The sequence below is a fragment of the Peromyscus californicus genome, unplaced genomic scaffold, assembly GCF_007827085.1.
Source record: "Peromyscus californicus insignis strain IS unplaced genomic scaffold, ASM782708v3 Scaffold_9__1_contigs__length_137607984, whole genome shotgun sequence".
NCBI classification, from domain to species: Eukaryota; Metazoa; Chordata; class Mammalia; order Rodentia; family Cricetidae; genus Peromyscus; species Peromyscus californicus.
The window spans coordinates 104,850,141-104,876,263 of record NW_026294617.1 but is presented as its reverse complement, the minus strand read 5'-3'; the positions used below and the strand labels follow the sequence as shown (position 1 = coordinate 104,876,263).

General features: G+C 44.2%; 1 protein-coding gene across 3 annotated transcripts in view; it reads left to right on the top strand.

Annotated features, from left to right (window-relative positions):
- The window catches only part of Alpk1 (alpha kinase 1), a 112,626-nt gene that overhangs the window by 64,278 nt on the left and 22,225 nt on the right, over positions 1-26,123 (top strand). For 2 of the 3 annotated variants that reach the window (XM_052731393.1, XM_052731394.1), the window contains exon 4: positions 23,425-23,623. In XM_052731393.1, coding sequence (XP_052587353.1) covers positions 23,425-23,623 — 199 coding nt within the window. Of the gene's footprint in view, positions 1-23,424; positions 23,624-23,986; positions 24,061-26,123 lie in introns of those variants that run through there. The other variant, XM_052731395.1, reaches the window with a different exon arrangement.

The window sequence follows — 26,123 nt, the reverse complement described above, 5'->3', positions numbered from 1 at the left end:
GTATGGATTGACCACAAGTCAATGAAGACCTGGAGGTCACCTTCGAAGACCTCCGCACCCTTCAGCCTCCCCTGCTGATTTTCCTCACACTGTCTCTTGATCAGGTTTTCTTTCCTCCCATCCTACCGTGGTTACAATGGTTTCACCACATCATCTCTTTCCTATGTTATGTCCAGCTTTTCTCATGAATTGTATCCATGTTTCCTATATCAGTAAAAACAGAAAGATTATGCTGCAGAAGAAACAAAAAGCTTAGGGGATACTACACTACAAACCTACTCCTTCCTTTTACTCCATGTCCATATGGGACCAGTGGGAGGCCATACTTTAAGCTTCTCTCCCTAGGGACCCGTATCTATGTCACCATCATCCTAGAATATCACTGGCTGCCATTGAAGGGCGGGGTGGGGGCAGAAATTAGGAATTCCATACTGCATCTTAAATACCTCTATCCTGATACGATCATTGGCCAAGAGAAAGCGCATGAATATGTATTTCTTCCACAGAAGCATAATCCTACTGTGTGTAGAAGGAAATCTTGTAGGGCTGGAGAGATGGCCCAGAGAGTAAAGCCAATTTCTGCTAAGCCCTAGGGTCTCAGTTCTATTTCTGGGACAGACATGGTGGTGGAGGAAAGAGAACATATCCCCAAAATTTGTCCTCTGTCCTCTGCACATACAATGTATGTGTGTGTGTGTGTGTGTGTGTGTGTGTGTGTGTGTGTGTGTGTGTGTGTGTACATACAACAAACAATCAAAAAATGGGAATTTTTTTTTAAAGACAAATCTGAAGATGGGATGGCAGACAGAACATTCAGGACTGCCAGCTTTCCTTACAGCCACAGCATCGTTCTCATAGCTTTTCAACATGAATTTAGAAAGTGAGCAGAAATCTTACTAATCTTTTAAAAGCATCTCCCTCCCAACTATGCAGATCTCACAACAGTATCTAATACTAATCCTGAATGAGAAAGATCTTCTAAAAACATGCAAATGGACATTTCATTTACATGGTGGAATTATCGGTTACTTAGATTTCTTTGATTCCCCCTCAACAAGCATCTCTTACTGTAGTAAAAGATGGAAAGAGAAGAGAAAAGAAAGGGGATGGGGACTTATCAATCAGGTATCTTTAAAGCTAGATAGGGTCAAATGTACATAAACACACTTTCCCCCACTTAATTAACAGTTAAATGAAACACTGAGCTGTGAACTGTCCTAGCAATGCAGACACCAAGGTCTTAAGTGACTCAGGCAATGCATCTGTCACCAAATACAACAAGAATTATTCTTAACATAGCATTTTAATTTCTGCATTTTCTTTTTCTTCATAGTAGGTGGCTTGCTACAGGTAAAGGATCATTATTCGCCTGTGTGCCTTCAGAGATCGTTTGTGCCACCACGTGTACTCACACCTACTGTGAACAAGCATAGGTGTTGAATACTTTATCCATCATTTCCTTTTCAAGAAGGGGGTTGGAGGCCCTCTATTTCAAGTCTATTGTTGGATAGCTGAGGAAAATGAAACCTGGAAAGATTAAGTTCTCATTGTCATGAAGCCAACTGCTAAAAGCGACAGAGCAGCAGCCACATCAGGTTTCCTACTAGAGCCTGGCATTTCTCTGCCTACACAGACAGAGCTGTTGTTGGCCTGGGGCATACTTGCATACTTTCTCTTATTATTTATTTATTTGGTTGGTTGGTTGGTTGGTTGGTTTTTTGAGACAGGATTTCTCTTTGTAGCAGCCCTGGCTGTCCTGGAACTAGATCTGTAGACCAGGCTGGCCTGGAACTCACAGAGATCTGCCTGCCTCTGCCTCCTGAGTGCTGAGATTAAAGGTGTGCATCATCACCACCTGGCTTGTTTTTGTTTTTGTTGCTGTTGTTATTTTTAATTTTTTAAAATATACTCCTTGTAGCTGGAAGCTTTTCTGTGTCCCAGGCGGCTGGTAGTCAGGACAAATCTCTCCCACTCGCCCCCCAAGTGAACACATAGAGGCTTATATTAATAATAACTGCTCAACCATTAGCTCAGGCTTATTACTGACTAGCTCTTACACTTAAATTAACCCATAATTCTTATTTATGTTTAGCCATGTGGCTTGGTACCTTTTCTCAGTTCTGCCTTGTCATCTTGCTTCCTCTGAGTCTGGCTGGTGACTCTTCACTCAGCCCTCCTCCTCTTCCCAGAATTCTCCTCTCTGCTTACCCGCCTTTACTTCCTGCCTGGCTACTGGCCAATCAGCATTTTATTTATCAACCAATCAGAGCAACACATATTCACAGCATACAGAAAGACTTCCCACAGCAACTCCTGTTCTCTCCATTGCTGGTAACAGGGTCTTCTGTCCTTCTGTTATTCAAACAGACTTGATTTTAAAAGAAATCCATAAAAGCTAACCATCAGCATTTCAAACTATGATTTCTGGGCCAATGGGATGGTTTAGCCTATAAAGATGCTTGCTGTCCAAGCCTGATGACCTGGATTTTCAGTCCCAAGCTCCCACAAAATACCCTCTCACCTCCACATATGTACAGTAGTACGTTCTCTCTCTCTCTCTCTCTCTCTCTCTCTCTCTCTCTCTCTCTCTCTCTCTCTCCACATATGCACAGCAGCATGTGCTTTCCAAGGGCCCTACACATACATACACACTAAGAAGAACAAATTAAACTTAACGTTTTTTAAACTTTAATTTCTTCTACTAAATATTCCGGTTCTTGCTTTGAAAAAAGTCAGAGAAGAACTAAATGTTATTTAATAAGTGAAAATTAGCTGCCAAGGGAATGGGGCTGAGAAAGAGAAATAACAGACTGAAGGCCTATGTATTTTCAGAACTTAGAAAAAGAGTATGACGAAATCCACTGAGGATTTAAACCCTGCTCTAAAACTCTGCCAAAATGAGAGGGCTTTTAATAAAGTACTCTTAAGTTTCAATGGAAGGTAAATTAAAATGGCGTGGCTTGTCCTTAGTATTCTACCAGCGAAACCCTGGTTGCCACAGAATCAGGCATGCCAGTTATCCCTTTGATGAGGGCTAACCCTACAGTGTGAATTTCATGTCCTCATAATGAGGGCAGAAACTGAGCCAAGTCCTGGAGGGATTGACGCAGCTGAGACCTGTGGGCAGAACAACACAGCTTAGAGTGCTAGCAGAAAATGAGCAAGGTCTAGTGTCAGACAAAGAGGCGACCTTCAGAAAATACATCATCCTAGGGGCGTGTTCACCTACCCTTGTGGACGAGCCAAGCAACGTCGCCTCTCAGAGTTTATATGGTGACTAAACAAGGAGCTTACGCAATAATATCATCTCCATTTATCTAGCATGTTTACGTTAGGTTGAAGCAAATGAAAACATCTCCTTTGTATATCAACGGATATCAACAACTGGATTTCATAGGATCAAGCTGACAGATTCTTTACAACGTGTCTTCCTGGTGGCAACCCTGCAGAGTGGGGCTTAGGCCCATTTTGCAGATGAGGTGAGGTGATTGGCTTCACGAGTTATAGAGATGCTCTAAGCAAAATGTTAAGTGTCTTCAAGATGGAAGCTCACCCTATCTTTCCCCTGGTGCCGTGCGCCCTGGTCCCCACTCCTCATGTCCTGTTCCCTGCCTATTGATAAAGCAAGCTTGTCTCACACAGAGAGAGGACAACACATGTTCTTTATGTTAATGAGTTCGTAGAAACTTGCATGACTACTTTTCAGGAAGTTTATTCAGCACAACAGAGATTTCCATTTTCCCATTGAGGGATTCATGGCGAATCAATGACCTGTTCTTATTTATTTCTCATCCTATTAATAAAATCTTACTTCTCTCTCCCTGCCATCCCCCTACCGTGTGTGTGTGTGTGTGTGTGTGTGTGTGTGTGTGTGTGTGTATGTGTATGTGTGTGTGTGTGTGTGTGTGTGTGTGTGTGTGTTTTGGTTTTGTTTTTAAAGTGAAATCTCACTTTATTGCCTGCTAATGATGGAATTCTAGGATTGCACTGCTGTGTCTGGCTTCCATCAGTAAAACTTGTGAACAAACAGTAGGCCTAAAACTCTTATATGTGATACATTATAATATAAACATTTTGAGAGAAAATTGCCCAATGTCACACACAATGGCCTTAAACTTGTAATCCTTCTGCCTCCCAGATATTGAATGAGTGATTGGTTTATTTATTTAATTACACGCATGCCCTGTTCATTTCGTCACATAGATTTCTATAGGCTAGAAAGTTAAAGCTGAGATGAGGATTAAACTGGTATTTAAAAACAGTTTTTATGGCTGTATTACCTGCACGAGAATCTTTTTGTTTACATCATCACTGTGGTTGGATATGTTTAGTTACAAAAATCTTGATTGGCATTCTACTCAGAAAATGTAGCTAGTACAATTTGTTTTAGTGTAATTTGATTTTAATTGCTGTCATCATAAAAACTATATTCAAGGATAGGTAGAAACAGTCGGGAATGATCAGCTCAATCTATTCCATAGTTATGAGAAATCAATCTCCAGTGCCATAGAAATGAAAAAAAAAAAAAACAGCTACAAAAAAGAGTTCACAGGGGAAGGCTCATGCATTCTCTTGTGCTATACACCTGCTGCTGTGTTTGTACATGTTCGGGGCAAAAGCTAGTCTGGATAATTCACGACAGCCGAGGGGACTTAGGACCTTGACTACTTGAATCCAGCGATGCCTGTTGTTGGCATGGAGGACCCTGTGGCTTTCTCTTCCCTATAGAGCAGCAACCACAGAACCACTCTGCGGGTTGTTTAGAAGATTAAATGGGAGGTGGTGGTGGCACACGTCCTTAAATCCCAGCACTTAGGAGGCAGAAGCAGGCGGATCTCTGTGAGTTCGAGGCCAGCCTGGTCTACAGAGTGAGCTCCAGGACAGCGAGAGCTGTTGCACAGAGAAACCCTGTCTCGAAAAACAAACAAACGAACAAAGATCAACTGAGTGGATAACGAGGAGTGCTTAGAACCATGGAATCAGCTCTAGTTGACTGACAAGAGGGCACAGCTTAGAGTCAAATGGAATGTTTTCCATTTTTCATTTTTATGTGTCTGGGTGTTTGCCTGCGTGTGTGTCTGGGCACCATGTGCATGCAATACCTGCAGAGGACAGAAGATGGCGTCAGAGTCCCTGGAACTACAGTTACATTTGGTTGTGAGCCACAATGTAGGTGCTGGGAATCAAATCAGGGTCCTCTAGAAGAGCAGCCAGTGCCCTGAACTGCTGAGCCATCTCTCCTACCCTCTAGATGGGATTTTTATAGTCAAGAGGCAAGACATACAGAAGCTAAGATCAGAGTAATCAATCCTCTAATGGAATCATGGTGTAAGGAGTGAAAATATGACTGTGATGTATTCTCAAAATTATGAATTAGCATATGCAGTCCATCTTCTAAAGATGGCAAGCAACTGAACATTCAGGATGGTGTCTGTGAACCTGATGGTGGGAGGCCATGGTTCTTCCAATACCAAGCGCTTATCACTGATGCACTAATCTATGGAGACCCTCGGGTGGCAAGATTCTCCTTGTCAGAGAGGCCCTTCTGCAGCAGCGCACTGACAGCCACTGAGATAGCTGAGTCTGTTTGATCCAGTGCCCTGGACTGTCTGCTCGACTGCCTGTGAGGAAAGCCTGACCCTTCCTTGTCTTGACCCTGATGGAGATACATGTGGAGTGGACTTAGTTCCTAAGAGACAGAAAAAGCCACCATCCCTTCCTCAGCCACACTGGATTTCTTATTATGTAGGATGCTTCTTTCCTGTAAGCCTCTCAGAAGTTTCCTCTTAGCTTACAGCCAATGTCAGGTCAGAAACCTAAACTTGAAGCCAAAATATTAGATTATTGTTTGAAACTATGGTGTTAGTGCATTTTATGTTTTTAGCATACCAGTCAACAGGTAGAAATCTTTATTTTCTAAATGCTCACAAATAAGGTAATACCAGTTATTATTGCATCTCCAGAGTCAATCAAATGAATAGGGGAGATGCTTAATACGTATTTTGGTGAAAAAAAAATAAATGAAATTACCGCTGTCTTCTGCCAAGCATCACTAGATAGATCCTTGGGTTTTGGTGCTGCTTGCCCATGGTAATGGAGCACACTACAACAAATAGTACTTCCTTGTGGTTGAGAATTCAGTGCATTTTGGGACTCCCTAATCAATGATAAAAACCAGTACTTTTAGATTTAGTTTTGTTTTGTTTTGTTTTTTTCAGACAGAAACTATGACAGAACCCAGGCCAGGGCCCCATGCTTGCTGGGTAAAGAGCTCTAGTGCTGAGCTGTGACTTTGGTTGTTGCTGGGTCCTAACGGCTCCCTCAGTGGAGGGGATGAGAAGGCGCAGCATCAACAGCATGGACACTGGGAGTCAGTTGAAGGCAAACAACAAGCTCATTTATTCAATAATAGGGAAGGGGGGCTGGAGAGATGGCTCAGAGGTTAAGAGCACTGACTGCTCTTCCAGAGGTCCTGAGTTCAATTTCCAGCAACCACATGGTGGCTCACAACCATTTGTAATGAGATCTGGTGCCCTCTTCTGACCTGCAGTCATACATGCTGTATACATAATAAATAAATAAATCTTAAAAAAATAATAATAATAGGGAAGGCCTTATACACCCTCCTCCCAGCACCCAGTCTGTGTCACAATCTGGTGGCAATGCTTGGTCTTACCTCATGGGCTGGGCTTGATCAGGAACTCTGACAGCACCTGTTGCTGGACTCCAGGTTGACTCACAAGGAAGTGTGTTATGTGCATGCCTTGGCAACTGGTCTGAGCCAATTTCGTCAACCCTGTGGGCCTGTCCTACTACACCTTGTGTTTCTTATTTATTTCTTGTACTTTTTGTTTTGTGTGGGGGGGATTGTACCCAGGGCTCACACATGCTAGACAGGCTCTCTCACATGGAACTATATCCCCAGCCCTCAAAAGTCTGCTTTTAGAGGTATCTTGTAGCTAGAGTTTTTCTCTCTGGGTCCCACTAAGCCCCGACAGTCCCTTAGCCCACTTATAAAATAAACATACAGATGCTTATATTATCATATTATCTAAACTGCTTGGCCATTAGCTCAGGCCTATCATTGTCTAGTTCTTACTCTTATATTCAGCCCATTTTTATTAATCTATACTCTGCCACATGTCTTGTGGCTTACTGGTACCTTACATCTTCCTTGTCCTGGCTGCGGCGGCAGCGGCGGCTGGCAGTGTCCCTCTGCCTCAGCCTTCCACTTTCCAGAATTCTTCTCTTCCTTGTCCCGCCTATACTTCCTCTTGCTTGGCTACTGGCCAGTCAGTGTTTTATTTATTAACCAATCAGAGCAGCACATTTGACATACAGAACATCCCACAGCAGCATCTACCTTGAAAAATCAAATATTTTCTGTCTTCCTTATTGTATGCTTTGATCTTCATTAATTTTTTGATTTCACCCCATCCCCCAAATTTTTGATCCATCAGCATTTTTTACTTTTGTCTCATATAACAAAGAGCCTGTGATCTAAAATCTGAGGTGCCACTGGCTAACCGTACATGTATATATATATATATATATATATATATATATATATATATATATATATATATATATATATACACACAACAAAATCAACAAAAACAGCTAGAGAGCCCTCAACTGACTCACCTCTCACACTTACAACTTCTCTTCAAGCATTGAAGATACTGCCGTGAACAACCAAAGTGCCTGGTGTTTACAGTCAGTGAACATGAAAAGCTTCCGTGGGAAGACAGGCAAGAGACAGATGAACACTTATAAAGGCATGTGTCATTACCAATGTTATATGATTGAATATTGGAGAGCAGTCAGGGCTGTGAAGATCAAAACAGCTGAGTCACAGGACAGTGAGTGTTGTGGATGTTTTTAAGAGGAACTTTAGCCAAGCCTTTCCAGAAAGAGTGGCTGGCACTGAGGCTTGAAGGGGGAGCCCTGCTGACAGTCAAAGCAGCAGCCATGAAGACAGGGAGCAGCCAGGGCAAACGTTCAAAGACGCCCATTCAGCCTGTTCTGGAGGCAAAGTAGGAAGGCTGGAGAAGACAAAGAAGGATGCCTATCAGAGGAACCAGGCCAGTGAAACAGTTAGAGGCATTTTCTTATAACAACTATTTACATTGATAGATTTAAATTCTAATTTTTCACATGTATTTGTGTGTGTGTGTGCGTGTGCGTGTGTGTGTGTGTGTGTGTGTGTGTGTGTGTGTGTGTGTGTGTGTGATATGAAATCAAAAGAGAGCCTATGTGAGGGAAAGAAAGGTGATCAGCAAGAAGAGACAGTGTGGGATGGGAGAGGGTAGTGGCAGGTGTGAGTATGTGCAAAGTACAATCTATAAAATATGTTTGAAAATGTCGTAGTGAAATCCATTATTTTGTAGTCAAACTAAAAAAAAAAATTTTTTTTTTGACTGTGAGGTTTTCTCCTCAACGAATGAGCAAATGAAATGTTGTCTCTGAGTCGGTGAAGCATGGATGGGAGAGAAAACACAAGTTCTGTTTTAAGCACATGAACTTTCAGCGACCAGCACCTGAGCCAGGCTCTCCAGGACAACTTCCTATACAAATCTGGATTTCAGAGAAGAGACTTGGACGGGTTTAAATGTGTGGTTCACCAACTGAGGTGTGTGAGGAGGCGATGATCCAAGTGGAGGTAGCTAGGAAGAGAAGCACCCAAGACACTGAGGCTCAGGAAACAGTAGATGGAACAAGGGTAGATATCGTTGGACTGGGAGTTTATTGGCAACCTTAAGAGAGTGAGTTCAGCCTTTAATCCCAGCACTCAGGAGGCAGAGCCAGGTAGATCTCTGTGAGTTCGAGGCCAGCCTGGTCTACAGAGCGAGATCCAGGACAGGCACCTTAACTACATAGAGAAACCCTGTCTCGAAAAAAAAAAAAAAAAAAAAGAGAGAGTGTTGAAGATGAGAGTTAGGGAATAAAGAAAAGTTGGAAGTGAGGAAAGAAAGAGGAGAAGATTGGGTGACTCTTGAATTAGGAACCATGGATAGAACATGGAAAACAGGCCAGAAAGCACCCTCTCTATAGGCGTAAGACACCTCCCTATCAAAAATGGCAAGTTTGTTTCAGTCCATTTCCTGTTGCTATAACTAACAACTACAGACTAGGCAATGTATAAAGAACAAGGGTTCTAGAGCTCCAAACTCAAGACATTGCACGGCAAGAGTTTTTTTGATAGTGAAGACTTGGTGTAGAGTCCCAAGTTGACATAAAACAAGATCGTCAAAGACAAAGAGGTTTTGGGCAAGTGGGACCAATGTGCCAGATGAATTATCAGTGTGGTTATTGAAATGACCTAGATTTATACTGGGAGTCAAGACACCTAGAGTCCAGAGACGAACAAGCCTCTCCACGGTTGCCAGAAGCCACAGGTGACACCAGGACTCCCTGTTTTGACACTTGGTTTTCCCTTTATGAATAAGCAACTCCATCCACGGTAGATCTGAGCAGGGGAGAGGAGCAAACCAGTGGATTCTCTCTAAGTACAGACATGCAGAAGGGCTCACAACTGGTTTTCACATCAATCTGCATTTTCCATTGGTAGAATGGACAGTCCATAAATGTTGAGAGGGCCTGGGCATAAATCTTAAGATATGTCTGTTTTTCTTTCCTCCCCTGTGGAGTAGGTGGACCAATGTGGAGCATGCCATGTTTGGTCTTCACTTGACCTACGGTGGTCCACTTTGGCCAGCGTTCATCGCTCTTCGTTTGTTTCTTTTGCTAATTCCTCACCTCAGAACATGCCCCTCCCCTCCCCCCCCCTTACACCTTCCCCTTCCCTTTCTCCATCTTCCACAATAATTTCCCTTCACACAGCTCCGGCCAATTGCAGCGCCAGATGGCACGGGAGGCTCCTCGCCCAGCCCCCTTGAGAACAGCTGCCATTGTCATCGCTGTGAACACATCCTGGCTTTGAACTCATAGCTGGAACCCAAACCTGAGGCACAGCACCGGGAGGAGCTCGCTGCTCTGCAGCCTCGGACCTTTAAAAGACAGGACTCGTTAGCATTTTTTTATTTTAATCTTCTATCTATCGAAACCTCATTGTGGAGTTTAATTCCTTTGCCACCTGACTCAGCTTCCTAGCCATGAAGTTCCCTTTGTGCCTTAAACTCAATTTGAATCCCGTATTTCCCATCCTGCCAGCAGATGTGGAAACACAACTCTCTGTTTGCAGGCTGTTGGCACGTGTATCTTTGTGTGCGCAAGTGTGAGCCTGTCCCCTTAGGAATCTAGTAAATTCTCTTCGTGGTCTCCAAGTACTTTATTTAAACATGATCACTCAGCAAGAAGAATACAGTTGCTGTCTGTTCTGTCTCCCCTGAAGTCAGCCTGTGAGGAAAGATAGAGGAGTGGAATTCTCATTTGTTTCTGAACGTAACAGCCCTGGGCTCCCAACAACACGGAAATTCTGTTGCTCCGGCATATAATCATATTGTCGAGTCCCCAGAGATGGCAGGTCAGTCATGGGTCTAAAAACCCAAGCAACAACAACAACAACAACAGCAATAACAAAAATCCATATTTTTGTGAACCAATATGCGTTTCAAAAGCACTATCCTATTGTGGGCTGTGGGTTGGGGTTTGTGTGTGTGTGTGTGTTGTTTTCTTTTTCTTTCCTTTTTTGGGGGGTGGGGAGGGCAAGGGGCTCCCTTTCATGTTAATCTAATTGTGCACAGCCCAGGCACATTTTGCCACGCAGGGAGATTCCTTAGTGTCCCTTCCCTACCACACACTCCGGCCTCTTTCATTCGCCCCTTCTCATGTCAGAGAGCCCCCTCTTCCCCTCCCCCACCCCGCCCTCTGGGGTGGGGAGATTCCCAGAAGGGTGATGTATTCTGCCTCGCTGCTGAGGAATGCACTGTCCCCTCACTTGGCAGCAAATGAAAGTGGGTATTAATTTCTCCAAGAGCAGGCAGAAACAGAAAGCAGCGCTTCAAGAACTACACCACCCAAATCTGCACGTAGGACGCAGCACGCTACCGCTTCAAAGGAGGGAGGCAGAGAAAAATGAAAGGGAAGAGGAATCCCCTGACTTGACTTCCCTGTACTTTGCATCATAGGTTTTGGATGGAGATGCGAGAGGTTCGCCCCCCCCCCCCCCCCCCGCCCCAGCGGAGCTAAATTATGCAGCTGCGGGGCCGCCAGGGCCTCCAGAATAGGATGCTTCGTTTAGATTTTGCACAATGCTATTGAAGTGCTTATTTTCCTCCTGAAGAGACACAAACAGATGCAAACTTCTGTAAACACTTTAGAAATGAATTCAGTGAGTTTGGCCTCTCAGCGGTGCTCAATGGCTGACAGAAAAATGTCTAATTAGTGCAAGTGGAAATAATAGGGCCACTTGGATTCCTTCCATCCTCCTCCAAGTCTCCTTCTCTAAGGAACTCAAAGGCCCTTTTGTCTGGCAGGTCACCCTCTCCCGGGCTTTTGTGCGCCAATCTATTAAGAGTAGAAGGGGAGAAAATAGATGAGGCAATGTTCCCTGCTCAAATATATGGCGTGTTCGTGCGGGATGCAGAATGCGCCTACAGGTGCTGGGGGAGGGTTCCCCCGTTGGCCACAGCCAAAGGCAACGCGCATGCGCAGGAGAGTGCTGGGAGGGTCCCTTTGAAGAGCTAGCTCCCCACTTTCTCCGTGAACACCAAAACCGTGCAGCTTCCTTTTTCTTTCCCACTTTCGGAAAGCATCAGCCCTCAGGGTTGGTGAAGGGACGAAAAAAAAGATGAAAAGACATGAGATGTTTTTACCATTTTCTTAGAGAAAACGGACAGATTCGACCGGCATTTCTGTTGAGTATTGGAAATGCCTCTGCAGCTTATTCCAGGGGAGCTGGGAACGCTGCCTTTTCCATATTTTGTCACACAAGAGAATGGGGGCGAGTGACAGACGTTTGTTTTGTTTCTGTTTTCCTTCATAGTGTTTCACATCACTTATTAAGAAGACACATTCTGCTGAACAACTTGAAGAATTTCCTTTGGTTCTGAAATAGCACTGCAAATAGCAACTATCCACATTTCCGAGATCAGGTTGGAAAGGTTAAATGCTTGCCAGGGCAGCCCACCAGGAGCTCGGAAACAAACCAAGCAGAGACACCCCTCAGTTGGTGCAGGGCTCACCTTGCATGAGTGAGGCCCTAGTTTCCATCTCCAACGCCACAGCAAACAAGAGTCCCGGAGAGCTGTGGCTTCGTCTCAGGAATTATCTTTTTTTAACCTTTGATCTAAATGATTTTTGTATCTTGCATTTGCATATCTAATTTTTACCTCACTTCCAGGAACATTATCAAATAAAGCTGTGATAACTATCTGTCCTTCGGGGATCACTTTCTATAGATTGTTGGTGTAGAATGAGCTTCTTCTGCAACTGGTAACTTCACTTCGTGTTAGTAATGTAAATTTTTTTTTAAATTTTTATTTCATGTGCGTTGGTGTTTTGCCCTACATATATATGTCCGTGTGAGGGTGTCAGATCCTCTGGGACTGGAGTTACAGACAATTGTGAGCTGTCATGTGGCTGCTGGGAATTGAACCCCTGTTCTCTGGAAGAGCAGTCAGTGCTCTTAACCTCTGAGCGATCTCTCCCGCCCATGTAAGTCTTATCTTATTGGATGGGAAATGTTTTGTGGATTTCTTAAGCTTTGGTCTATGTAGCCGTTCTCTTGAAGCTAGCTTAAAAACTCTCCAGACTCTAACAAAGATCCCTTCTTTTTTTTTTTTTTTCCCTTCTTCCAAGACTAATTTTGTCTCATCTCTAAAGCCAGATTTTCCAGAACATGCTGTCCTGTGCTCTGAGAAGGGCAAGACTTACAAAAAGACAAGCTGTTTGAGACCTAAAGAGGACTTGGTTTGGATCCCCAGCACCCACATAAAGAGCCAGGCACAGTGGTGTGTGTCTGTGATCTCAGCACAAGGGAGGGAGGACAGGGAGGGAGGAAGCAGGAGCCAGCAGGGGCCCTGGGATTTACTGAACAATACATCTAACCAGTCACCGAGCTCCAGATTCAGGGGAAGATCCTGCCTCAAAAAATAAGATTGAGAACAAGGAGGAAGATAACTGATCTAGGATGTTGATCTCTGGCCCCTACACACACAGGCACACGAATGCATGTACATCTGTACACACGTGAACCTATACACGTGCAAATGTGTACAGACACACACATGTGCACACAAAGAGATGCCATACGTCTATGCTGATGTCAGCGCCATTCACAATAGCAGAGAAGGAATTAACCTAGATATGTGCTGATGCACAAATGCATAAGCAACATGTGATATGTGCGTAGCGTGGCATATTACTCCCCCTTAACAGGGGAGGGAATTCTGTCATATCCTACCAAGATGAGGTTTGAAGGAATCACACTAAATATAATGTCACAAATGGGCCAGTGCTGTATGATTCCACTAGATGTCTAAACCAATCAAATCTTAGAAACAGGAAACAGAATGGTACTTTTCAGCAATGAGAGAGTTGTTAAATTTGTGCTTTCGCCGGGCGGTGGTGGCGCACGCCTTTAATCCCAGCACTTGGGAGGCAGAGGCAGGCGGATCTCTGTGAGTTCGAGGCCAGCCTGGGCTACCAAGTGAGTCCCAGGAAAGGCGCAAAGCTACACAGAGAAACCCTGTCTCAAAAAAACCAAAAAAAAAAAAAAAAATTTGTGCTTTCAAATTCTTGAGATTAAAAAAAAATGTCTTTAGCGTAACTGGATTTTACACTTTAAAATTGTTATAGCAAATGTTGAGAGAGATCGAAATGGAACTGATTCCTATTTTCTCTGGTGCATTTGATTTATAACTTTAAAACCACCTATCACCTTCCTTTTTAATTTAAATTTTAAGGCTACTACAGAGTTCTAGTGAAATAGTACATGAGGGTTTTCCAGAAACTACATGTTGCCACAAAGATGAAACCCACCATTATTGATGAGGAAAAGATGTGAGGCCCACACCTAGAAAGCAGCTTGCCCCTGAACCTGGGTTCCCAGGGGCTGTTGCAACTACCTGAAGCAGAAATGGACTCCAAGGAGAAGGGGACCGAACTAGAGGTACAGTGTGCCGTGTGCACTCAAGTGCTACATTAGAGTATATCACTGAGTACCCTCCAAGGTACAGAGAAATGATCCAGCTGAGAGAAAGAATACAGCTCTGGGTAAAATATGAGGGGCCAGCAGTGTCTTCCAACCCTATGGCCTAGAGACAGTAGCTGAAGTTGCCAACTCAAAGACAGTGCTTACATGGTGCCCACAGGAAGGACTCTCACTCAGACTCTGGCCTTACCAGACAGACCTGGGCACACATAAAACAGTCAACTTGCTTTTCTCTCTTTGAATCTATGCTTTAGGATGTTGAGATGATGGCACTCATTGTGAAATTTGTTCCTCAGAGTGATCACTTGAAAAATAAAAGCTCGCTAGTGTTTCAGTGGTAGCTTGCCATTTTTGGTTGGAAGGAAGAGAGACTCAATCAAGTAAACTCACAAAAGAGTGTACAACATAATCCTAAAGATGGCGATGGGATAACAAAGAGAAATGTAGCCTCAAGATGGCATGCAGGGAGGTGGGGAGCTGGAGAGCTGGACCATCCGTTAAGAATGAATGTTGCCCACCATGGACTTAGAGAATGCCTGATCCACTGACATGGTATTCCACTCAGTATTGCTTCACCAGGGAACCTACTTCACAGGCAGAGAAATCCAGATCATGGAATCCACTAGTCTTACCATGTTCCCTGCCGCCCTGAAGCAGCCGGCCTGGTGGATGGATGGCCTTTTGAAGACACAGTTACAGCACCAATTAGGTGGCAGCAGCCTGGAGGGCTGGGGCCGGGGTTTCCAAAAGGTGGTATATGCTTTGAATCAGCGTCAAATATATGGTACAGTTTCTCCCGTAGCAAGGATCCATAGATCCAGGGATCAAGAGGTAGAAAAGGGAATAGTTCCACTCGCCATCACCCTTAGTGACCCACTAGGAAAAAATTTGCTTCCTGTTCCCGTGACCTTAAGTTCTGCTGGCCTAGAGGTTTTGGTTCCAGGAGGGAGAGTACTCCTGCCAGGAACCACAACAAACATTCCGTTGATCTGGAAGCCCAGCATCCCTCTGGTCATTTTGTCCTTCTGATGTCCTTAAACCAACAGGCTAAGAAAGGAATAACAGTGTTAGGATGGGTGATTGATCCAGATGACCAAGGGGAAACTGGATTGCTTTTCCACAATGGAGGTGAGAAGGATTATAGCTGTAGTGTAGGAGATCCTTTAGGGCAGCTCTTGGTGCTACCATGTCCTGGAATGAAGGTATGGGTCACTCCTCCAGGAAAGAGTCAAGACTTGCTGACATGCTTGCCAAGGGTGGAGGAAATGTGAATAGATAGTAAAGGAAGGTAGTTATAAATACCAGCCAAGGCCATGTGACCAGCTGAAAAAACAAAAAAACATGAGGATTATAGTTGACATGAGTGTTTCTGCTGCATTTTAAGAACACATGTACAGATATTTGTGTTTCCTTTCAGTTTCCTTATCATATGTTGTAACATCAATTAAGAGAATATTAATAGGATGTTCCCCAAGGGACATTGCCACCTATTCTAAATTTATAATATATTTTCGGTTGTATGAAAGATAGTGTTATCAAGTTAGGAGTTATTATGACCTGCTAAATACACAATGCATAATGATTGTATGTGAAATAATGTTTAGGCATTATTATGACCTGGCTGTTGTTTTCATTTGAAATTAATCATGATATAAGGGGATATGATTGTGTGTCGAGTTGACAAGAAGTGGACTTGTAATGGCTGTTCTTGGTTGTCAACTTGACTATATCTGGAATGAACTACAATCCAGAAATGTAGGGCACACCTGTGAGAGATTTTCTGCTTGGCTTGAAGTGGATGAATCCATTTCTTGTCCAAACCTTTGAGGTAGAAATACACACCTCTGATCCATCCAGATTTTGAGGTGGGAAGACACACCTTTAATATGGGCCATACCTTCTGCTGCAAGTCTATATAAGGATATGGAAGAAGGAAGCTTTTGCTATTTACCTGCTTGCCCTCACCTTGCTAGCCCATGCATTCTTTTACTTGCATTGGAACCTACTTCTTTAGGATTCCAGCATATGCAGAACACCAGCTGAGATATCCAACCTTGTGGGACTGAGAAACTACTGAATTCTTGGACTTTCTGTTCACAGCTAGCCATTGTTGGGTTAGCTGGACTGCAAGTTGAAGTCATTCATACATATATATATGGAGAGAGAGAGAGAGAGAGAGAGAGAGAGAGAGAGAGAGAGATTCATTCATTCCATAAGCTCTCCGACTCTCGAGAACCCTGACTAACACAAGGACTAAATCTTCAGTAAGGTGTGATCTTTTACAGGTACAGCCATTCTGTTTGTCTTCCTTCTCAAAGTCTTGTCGTGCCTTTGCCAACTTTTCAGAAGGAAACATGAATGAAGTGGTGCAGATTCAGGCTGTCCCTACAGTTCACCATGACCAGTTCTTTTCCAGTGACCACCTAAATCAACATGGTTTTTTCTTTAATAAAACAAAAAGGAGGAACTGTGGCAATGCATTATGATAAAAAAAAATCTTATATTCTAAGACAATAGAACTTATGCTGGGCCTTATAAGCTAGAGTTAATAATACACCTTGAGGTCACTTAAGACTGCTATCCTACTGTGTGCTCAGCCTGTTTGTTTAATCTACCTTTAAGAGAACAATGTAAAAGCCAACTTTACTTGCCTTGGATTTCCCATGTAATCAATTTTTTGTTGTTGTTGTTATGTATTGTTGGGTTTTTTGTTTGTTTTTTTAGTTTGCAGATGGGTTTGCTGTTGTTTTTGAGATTGGGTCTCTATGTAACCCTGGCTGTCCTGGCACTCACTATGTAGATCAGACTGGTCTCCAACTCAAAGAGATCCTCTTGCCTCTGTCTCCCAAGTGCTGGGATTAAAGGCTTGTACCACTGTAGTGGTATTTGCTCCGCCTATGACCTCGGGCTATACAGCCCAAAGGAGGTGGTGCTTCCCGCCATTGTACATTACCTCTTATAAGGAGTTGGAGAAGGGTCACATGCCCAGCTCCCTGCTCCTGCTTGAGAGGTAGATTCGCTCCAGGTCAGATCAGAGGATGACTTCTGCTGTCTACTCCATTCTGTCGTCATGAATGTATTTCCTCAATTTATATCTTAATAAATTCTGTTACCCATTTAATAGACTCACATGGATTGATAGTAATATACCACCAAGCCCAGACCATATGATCAACTTTTATAGATTAAACTAATACATAGCTGTAAACAGAGGCAGAGCTTTTTGTCCCACCTGTTCCCAAATACCCAGCAGTCATTTCCCAAAGTACCACACAGAGGCTGATATTAATTATAAATGCTTGGCCATTAGCTCAGGCTTATTACTAACTAGCTCTTACAACTTAACCCATTTCTATTAATCTCGAGGCTCATAGCCTTTATCTCTATCCCATTTTGTATGTCTGACTTATTCACCGTCTACCTCAAGACTCTCTTGACCCCACCCTTCTTCATCCCCTCCTTAGTTTAGTTTTTCCACCTAACCTTATCCTGCCTGGCTGTTGGCCAAAATAGCTTTATTATTAACCAATTAGAGCAGCACACATTCAGCATACAGAAGGATCATCCCAAAGCATTTTCCCCTTTCTGTCTAATCAAAAAGGAAAGTTTTTAAATTTAACAGTTATAAATTTATATATAGTTATAAAATTACATACAACAAAACAGTTACAGAGAAAGAATTATAGTTACAATATCCAGTCTATTTGTATTTGACAAAATTAGAGAAAACATTAAATTATCCATCTTATCTTGGTGAGTCTGAAGCTTTATATCTAATTTACCCTTTCATCATAACTAAGAAAAATTGTAACTATGAGATGTCTGCTCCTGGCAGGACCAGTTTACTTCAGAGGAGGTGATGGGCATCAAAATACTCCATATGGAGTGTACTTTCTTTGTGGCAAAAGTTAGCCACTAGGTAAGAAACTGCCCTTGCCTTGACTGCTGACAGTATCCTGTCCAAATTGTCCAAATTTCTTCAGCTCCATCAAAGACCCCAGAAGGATGAAATATTACCTAATGACAGAGGTCAGACTGAGTGGACAGTCACCCAAAGTTTCCCTGTAACATTAGGGCATCCATCGTCAGCCTGTAGGCCTAGAATATCTGGTGGACTTTTCTGTGAAGCAGGGTTTTTGATGGAACATCCTGCCTTGTCTTGGCAAAGCTTGGCAGTCACTTTCTTTTTTGTCTTGCTTGCCCAATTTGGACAGGATACTGTCAGCAGTCAAGGCAAGGGCAGTTTCTTACCTAGTGGCTAACTTTTGCCACAAAGAAAGTAAACTCCATATGGAGGTTCTTCAATGCCCATCACCTTCTCTGAAGTAAACTGGTCCTGCCAGGAGCAGACATCTCATTGTCATGAAAAGCCTTAGGTTATTAAACATATTAAATGCCATATTCTGTAGATCTTTGAAGTGTTTGAAGACCATCTATCTAAATATATCTGTGTATAACCTTGAAAACATACCTAACCTGACTATAAGTTTGACTATTGTAGATAACTATTAATTTGTATTTCTTAATCATACATTATATTTTTAATTGAACTGTATAAAAACAATACCTTAAACAAGAATAGAAATGTACATACAGTAACAGAAATAACTTTAAATTTGTATCAATAAACTAAAATCCATACCAATGTAAAATATGTAAGATTAACAGTTGTTTTTTGGGTTAAAGTAGATTCAATAATCTTAAAAAAAAAAAAATGAGCATTGCCTGGTGGTAGTGGTAGCATATGCCTTTGAATCCCAGCACTCACTCAAGAGGCAGAGGCAGGCAGATCCCTGTGAGTTCGAGGCCAGCCTGGTCTACAAAGCCAGTTCCAGGACAGCCAGGGCTGCAACACAGAGAAACCCTGTGAAAAAACAAACAAACAAAACAAGAGTGAGTGCTGCTCCTGCAGAGAACCTGGGTTTGGTTCCCAGCACCCACATCAGGTGACTCACAACTGCTGCCTGTAGCTCCAGCCCCAAGGGATCTGGTGCCTCTTCTAGTTTCTGTGAGCATCTACATGCATGTGGTGCATACACACACACACACACACACACACACACACACACACACACACACACACACACAAATAAATACTTTTTTCCATTCTGCAGCAACAGGCAGTTTATCTCTACATGTCTCAGTTCAGATTGAAGGTTCATTTTCCTGTGGTTCGAGGCTGGTAGTCAGATGGCTACTCTTGGGTTTACCCCAATCTGGTGGAGGCTAGTGATGTAGAAAGATATCAAGTAGCAAAATACATGGTTGCTTCAAAGACAAGGACATCAACTATGGTGACTTTTAAAAGAAAGGTAGTATTAATCCCATGGTCTTTGAGAATATCCAATAAATCATATCTCTTCCTTTCTTGGACTCTGAGAAAGCTAGGAAATAACCCAAAAGTTTGGCCAACAAGATATTAAATATTGTATGTGTGTATGTGTATGTACAGTTTATGTTGAGACAAAGTCTCTCATTAAACCTAGAGCTAGCCATTCAGCCCGGCTGGTTAATTAGTGAGCTCCAGAATCTACCTCTCTCTCTCTGTTTCCCCAACCCTCCTTATTCTCTGTGCCTGGGTTACAAGTGAACTCAGACATGTCTGGCCTTTCTGTGGGGGCTGTGGATCCAGATTCAGATCCTCCAGCTCACACAGCCAGTGCTCTAGTAGCTGGGCCGTCTCCCCAGTCCAAGAGACTCAATGTGACCTTTGACCCTGACAAAGGCCAGGTGGGATGATAAGGCTTCATATTAGAGCAGAGGAGATCCGCCATATGGCCCGCACAATTACACAGATTTCCATAGTCACAGAAATTACCTGGCCAAGCAGAGCATCCCCTATAGGGGCTTGCCAGGTGAAACTTGGGGTATAGAAGAGCAGAAAAGGATCTGCTTCCTTTAGACAGCTTGTTCCAGAGAGAAAAGGGAAATGATCAAAGTGTTGAAACTCTGCAGAGCCGTTGCTGCGAGGGTTTCAAAAGCAGAGAGCATTTTCTCTCAACAAGAACGCAGCATCTTTTCTTATGTTTGAGAAGAGAAAAATTCTGACGTGTTCTAAATGCAGAGATTCATTTTTATTATTCTGTGTGTGTGTGTGTGTGTGTGTGTGTGTGTGTGTGTGTGTGTGTGTGTGTGTGTGTGTGTGTAGGCATTGGATCTCCTGCAACTGGAGCTACAGGCTATTGTGAACTGCCTAATGTGGGTGCTGGGAACCTGAGTCCTCCGCAAGAGCAACACATGCTCTTAACTGCTGAACCATCTCTCTCCAGTCCTGGTGTGTCCTAAATCTAATTAAAGGGACTGGAGGATGGACAGAAAGAAGAGCAGAGTGTGAAGGAACAAAAAGCCATTCTGTATTTTTTTTTCCTTTTGGATGTTCTTTGACACCTAATTCCAATCATGTCACCACCGCTAGGTGACACCAGACCTCACTCACAGCCCAATCAACCTGGAAGCATGGGTTCCTGCTCCCGGGTAGAGCGTGCTCTCCCAGCGTGTGCTTCCTGTGCTTCTGTACCCTTTCTCTTCGCAGCCAGTGTGGAGGCCCTGTGTGACTAACACGTGCCTTGCTTCCCCAAGTTTTCACTGTAGAGAATTGTCTTAGCTCATGTCCACTGACTCTACATTTTCTACCCAGACTTCCTGGTGAAAGGGGTGGCCCCTTGGCCAGAAGAGCTGGTCCTTTTCCTTGCATCTATAACTGCTGCTACCAAGATCCTCTAGGATGCCCCACTCTTTGAATTTGGGTTGAATTCTTTCAGTGTGTTGTCACACCATGCTTAGATCAGCAACTGCAGCAATACTAACTACGTCTATGGTGCTGATGTGCATAGTTATCAAGTGATTGACATGTCAGACTCCTCTAGCTTTCTTAAGGTAGAGTGAGCCTAAGAGGTAGGAGCTTGGTTGACTTGCACCTGCCTCTCCTGCCCTCACCCCCAGGCAGCTCCTAGGCCCAGGTGGTGTAAACTTAACCTCTTTGAGCCTCCAGGCTTCCCTCGGGAGGGGGGTTGTTGCTGTGGCAACCGGGTGAGTTATTCACAGAATGCACTTAGTGCTGCTGTGCCCTGAGCCTAGTTTTGTACATCAAGGGTGAAGACTTAGGATGGTGTTGTGAAGCGGGCAGGACTACGTGTGAAGCCTACTGAGGGCAGAAATCCCTTACAGTGCTTTCCAGGTTTCATCTAGGAGTGAAGGGACCTAGAAAAGACTCAGGTGGGTTCGGATCAGAAGATGAAGAAAGTGTTAGGGGATAGGTTTGCTTAAGCCGAGTTGTTTGACCACCAGATCACAGGGCTTCACTGTAACTCCCCGACAACACGGCTGACAGTGTTTTCCATAGAAATTCACGTTGTTTATTTTTACTTCTCTTCTCTTTCCTTATTTTTTTTTTAAAGAGAGTCTCTAAGTCGCGCAGTGGTGGCGAACGCCTTTACTCCCAGCACTCAGGAGGCAGAGGCAAGCAGATCTCTGTGAGTTCGAGGCCAGCCTGGTCTGATCTATAGAGCGAGTTCCAGAACAGGCTGCAAAGCTACATAGAGAAACTCTGTCTCAAAAACAACAACAACAACAACAGAGAGAGAGAGAGAGAGAGAGAGAGAGAGAGAGAGAGAGCCTCTAGCCCAGGTTGACCTCTAGCTCACCACATAGCCCAGGATGACATTGAACATTTGCTACCACATCTGGTTTATGTGGTGCTGGGGATCGAACCCAGGGCTTCAAGTGTGCTAAGCAATCATTCTGCCAACTGAGTCCTAGACTTTATTTTTACTTCTCACTCATGATACACTTTCAGGTCATATTTATTTTCTTTTTTTCCCCTTTGTTTGTAAACTTGTGATTTATATTAACAAGATAATAAAAATCAAATTTAAATTTTGAACTTACATACTGTTTCTTAATTAAAATGTATGTAATAGGGGTGGATGTGGTGGTATATGTCAGTAATCAAAACACTTAGGGAGCTGAAGCAGGAGAGAAGAGCAGGAATTCAAGCCAGCTTATGTCAAATACATATGCATAGTCTGCCCAGATGTTCTTCCTCTTGGACCAGCTCCTGCCACAGACCATCGGTGTAGGGTCACTCCGCCTTCATTTAAAAAGCTCCTTCCTGCCCTAAAGGGCAGTGGAAATGAATGCCAGGCCAATGTGCTCAGCCCTAAATGGGACAGCTACCACCAAGGCTCAGGGATCATTTCAGGAGAGGGAGAGAGAAAGATTGTAAGAGCCAGAGGCAGTGGACATCTGCAGTGATACAGTGTTTGCTGGACAGTGTTGTTGCGTATATGAGCTCACAGCCACTCTACCTACATATACAAGACATGCACATCATCAGGCTAGCCATAAGCCCAGGCTAGCCATAAGCCCAGGCTAGCCATAAGCCCAGGCTAGCCATACGCCCAGCATGGAGCCGAAGTGAATCAGGAAGTTACCTCACTAGCTGAGGAGCTATGGACAATGGATGGCTGTTGGGGGAGAGGGATTAAGTTCTCTTCAGGGATGTAGCCGCTGACCATGCTCCACTGGGTTGTCCTACACCCGTGCACACCGAGCGCACTCAGTGGCTTAAAAAGAACAAGAAACTGAGGAGGGTAAGGGAGCGGATTTGATCAAATCACATTATATGCATGTATGAAATTCTCAATCTCCTCTGTGTGTGTGTGTGTGTGTGTGTGTGAGAGAGAGAGAGAGAGAGAGAGAGAGAGAGAGAGAGAGAGAATGTGAAAAGCTCTCCCTGATACAATCATCCCTAAACCAAGAAGGCCCAAAACCAGTGTGTCTAGTGTGATCTCATCGATGACAGACAGAGAGGGCAAGAGGCCAGGCAAGACCAAGAATCAATTGCTGTCTATATACAAATAAAAGGGGGACACACCTGTTCAGAAGGAGTTTGACCTAAATTGTTATCAGGGAGACTAGGAACGAGAGCAGACAGAGGGGGAGAGTGGAAATAAATCTACTAAGGAGTGGGGAAATGACATACTTTCAGTCTATGCCCACTTTTGTATTGTTTTAATTTCACAAGAAATACGCACTTCCCACTGTTAACGCTTTTAGACACTGAAGGAGGGAAATGCAATCAAAACATACTATTTAATCAACAGAACTGAACTTTTTCCTTTTTCATTACTTTTTCCTTCTTATGATTTTATCACTTAACTAAAGTATGCTTCTCCCACCAGCTACAAGCTTGGTTGTTGTTTTGATTTAAAAGTACCTAGATGACTAGGCTCGGTGGAGGGCGGCCTTCTTTGGGGGCCTGCGGTGTCGCCTGGTTCATTGTGTCTGTCCTGTGGCTGCTTCTGCAGGCGGCCTTGCGGGCCTCCATCCTCGCCCAGGACTGCGCTGCTGCCGCCGCTATTGTCTTCTTGATGGACCGGTTCCTGTACGGACTCGACGTCTCGGGGAAACTCCTGCAGGTCGCCAAAGGCCTGCACAAGTTGCAGCCCGCGACGCCCATCGCCCCGCAGGTGGTCATCCGCCAAGCCCGGATCTCCGTCAACTCAGGTGGGCTCCGTCCCTGGGCGCCTGCTGGTCCCCAGCCCGCTTGCTCCCCGCTACTTGACCTCTCACGGGCGCTCGCGGGCACCGGCGGGTGCCACCTCGGCCGCCCCAGCCCCACGCCGCCCCTGCACCCGCCTCTCGCCAGGCACAAAGGCCTGGCGTAAAGGGTTTCAGAGCCAAAAGCAGTAGAGAAAATTGTGAAAGGGTGTGGAAAATACTAATTGGAGCCTTTGTCTGCTAACAAATCTGTCCCGCTGCTTTCAAACAGGGGCATCTGAATTGCTATACTTCTGACCAAGAGCCTTTAAAAAGCTGATTAGAAATCGACTCCTTTCTCTTAGCTCTCCTGTCTCCTTTCTGTAGGGCCACTTGACTAAGCCAACAATGGAGCTGACAGCCCACTGAAGCAATTTGAGGGTTTTTCATCATTGAGAACACCGGTACAGTACCTGATTAGGGCTGAAAGTATCTTTTTTCCCCCTGTCACTTTGAATGAAATGAAAACTGAGGCTGACGGGCCGACTTAAGACGTAGAAGGGGAGCAGGGGTGGGGGGGGGGCTGGGTGTGTGACAGCGCAGCCCGCTCCCACACAGGTCTAGAATTATTTCAGTTACTCATAATCTGTACATTTAGAAACGTGGAGCGAAAGGATGAAAACAGAAGTGGAATCGCCCCTCTCAGAGACAACCTCTCCCCCGGCCCCTTTTTTTTCTTGCTTGGCTTCAGCTGTTGCTGTTATTTGAGTAACTCTGGTCTGTACGAGGCTGAAGTCTCTTTACTTTTGAAAGGGGGCTGCAGTAACTGTTCTAAATGGGACAATTGTTAATGCAGAAGGGACAGATAAAATAGCACGCGAGAAAATGGACTTGTATGCCCGTCAGGGCTGGAATACAACCCAGCACAGGGCCGCTGGCCTGGCACACGTGAAGGCCTAGATTCAGTCCAAACACCGCAAAAGCTCAACTTCACTCTGGCAACTTCTTCTAACTGTAAGGGAATTGTGCCCGCGACTCACTCTTCACTTCTTCAGAGCAACTCTAGAGAAAGCTGAACACAGGGAAAATATCTTCCTTCAGGTGTCCCTAATGCATTAGTGGTGTTGGAGGCATGAGGGAAACCCAGCAACAGCTGCACCTTCTGGCGGTCCCCAATGACAGTGGCATGCCAAGAGCTTGCTATGGGGAACAAGCCAGTGAGGGCTCCATGCCACAGCAGAGCTTTCACGTAGGTTCCCATCAAGTTGCACTTGCAAGAGAGTTATGTTGCATATTTTGCATCTACAGAGTTGCTGGGATATGGTATGGAAATAGAGGCCAAATGATGGGCAGGTGTGGTGGCAGCTTACTTTCTCACCCAGCCAACTAATAGTTTCTTCTCTCTCTCTCTCTCTCTCTCTCTCTCTCTCTCTCTCTCTCTCTCTCTCTCTCTCTCTCTCTCTCTTTGCCTCTTGGGGGAGAGAACCCATGACCTCATGTTTGCTAGTTAAGTGCTCTACCACTGAGCGACATCTCACAGTGGTTCCTTTGCCTTGCTTTGCCATTATTACCCTTGTACCTATAACATAGGTGATAGAGGGCTTTTCTTCTGCTGAAGCCTTAATGGTATTGTGGAAGGTATATTGCTTGGCTCACTTGAGTCTAAAATAAAGGTCCTGGGTCTTATTTCTTGACAGTTGAGCTTGTCTTTTGCTCAAAGGCATTTCCATGAGTGCTGCTAAAGCACACAGCCTCAGGGTTAGTTCTTATAACTCCTGCCCTAAAACATCTGTACACCTACATAGCACTCGAATACAATGGGTATGTGTGTTTGGGTGTGGAGTGTTTAGAGTTGGGCCATGTGAAGGAAGTGCTGGGGACTGTATTCATAAACAGGGTAAGGAAAGACAATAAAGGTGGGAAGACAGTAGTACAACTGAAATCCCCTCCAATCAAGTCCTTGCTGGTTTCCACCCGATACATGTTGCAGATATCAAAAGAGCAGGTGTCAGGGAGACAAGAGAAGACCCCAGGGGGCTGCTGCTCAGCTCACTCTGAGTCAGGAAGCAGACATTTCAAACCACAGTGGCAGAGAAAGGCACAGACTTCTGGTTCCATAATGATGGAGAACTAAGTCAGTACAGAACCTTCCCTCATTACCAACACAGAAATACTGTGAAGTGAAGGCTTTTAAGTGCCTGTAACATAGTCAATGTTCAGGGTCAGAGCATTAGACTACTGCTCACAACACATATTCAATGGCGTCTGCATTGGACATGATCCTAAGGGAAGGGACTAGGGTTTGAATCTCTGCAGAGACCAAAGACAGGACCCTGAGTCACATGATTAAAAATAGATGCAGAAAAGTAGAATTCTTAAGGCTTTGCACAGGCTGTGAAAGGATACATAGTGACCCCCCCCCCCAGCTACTGTGGAGAAGTCGCAAGGAAGCTTATTCAACCACGGGGGTCATGTATTAGATATCCTATAGGTCAGATATTTGCATTATAATTCATAACAGCAGCAA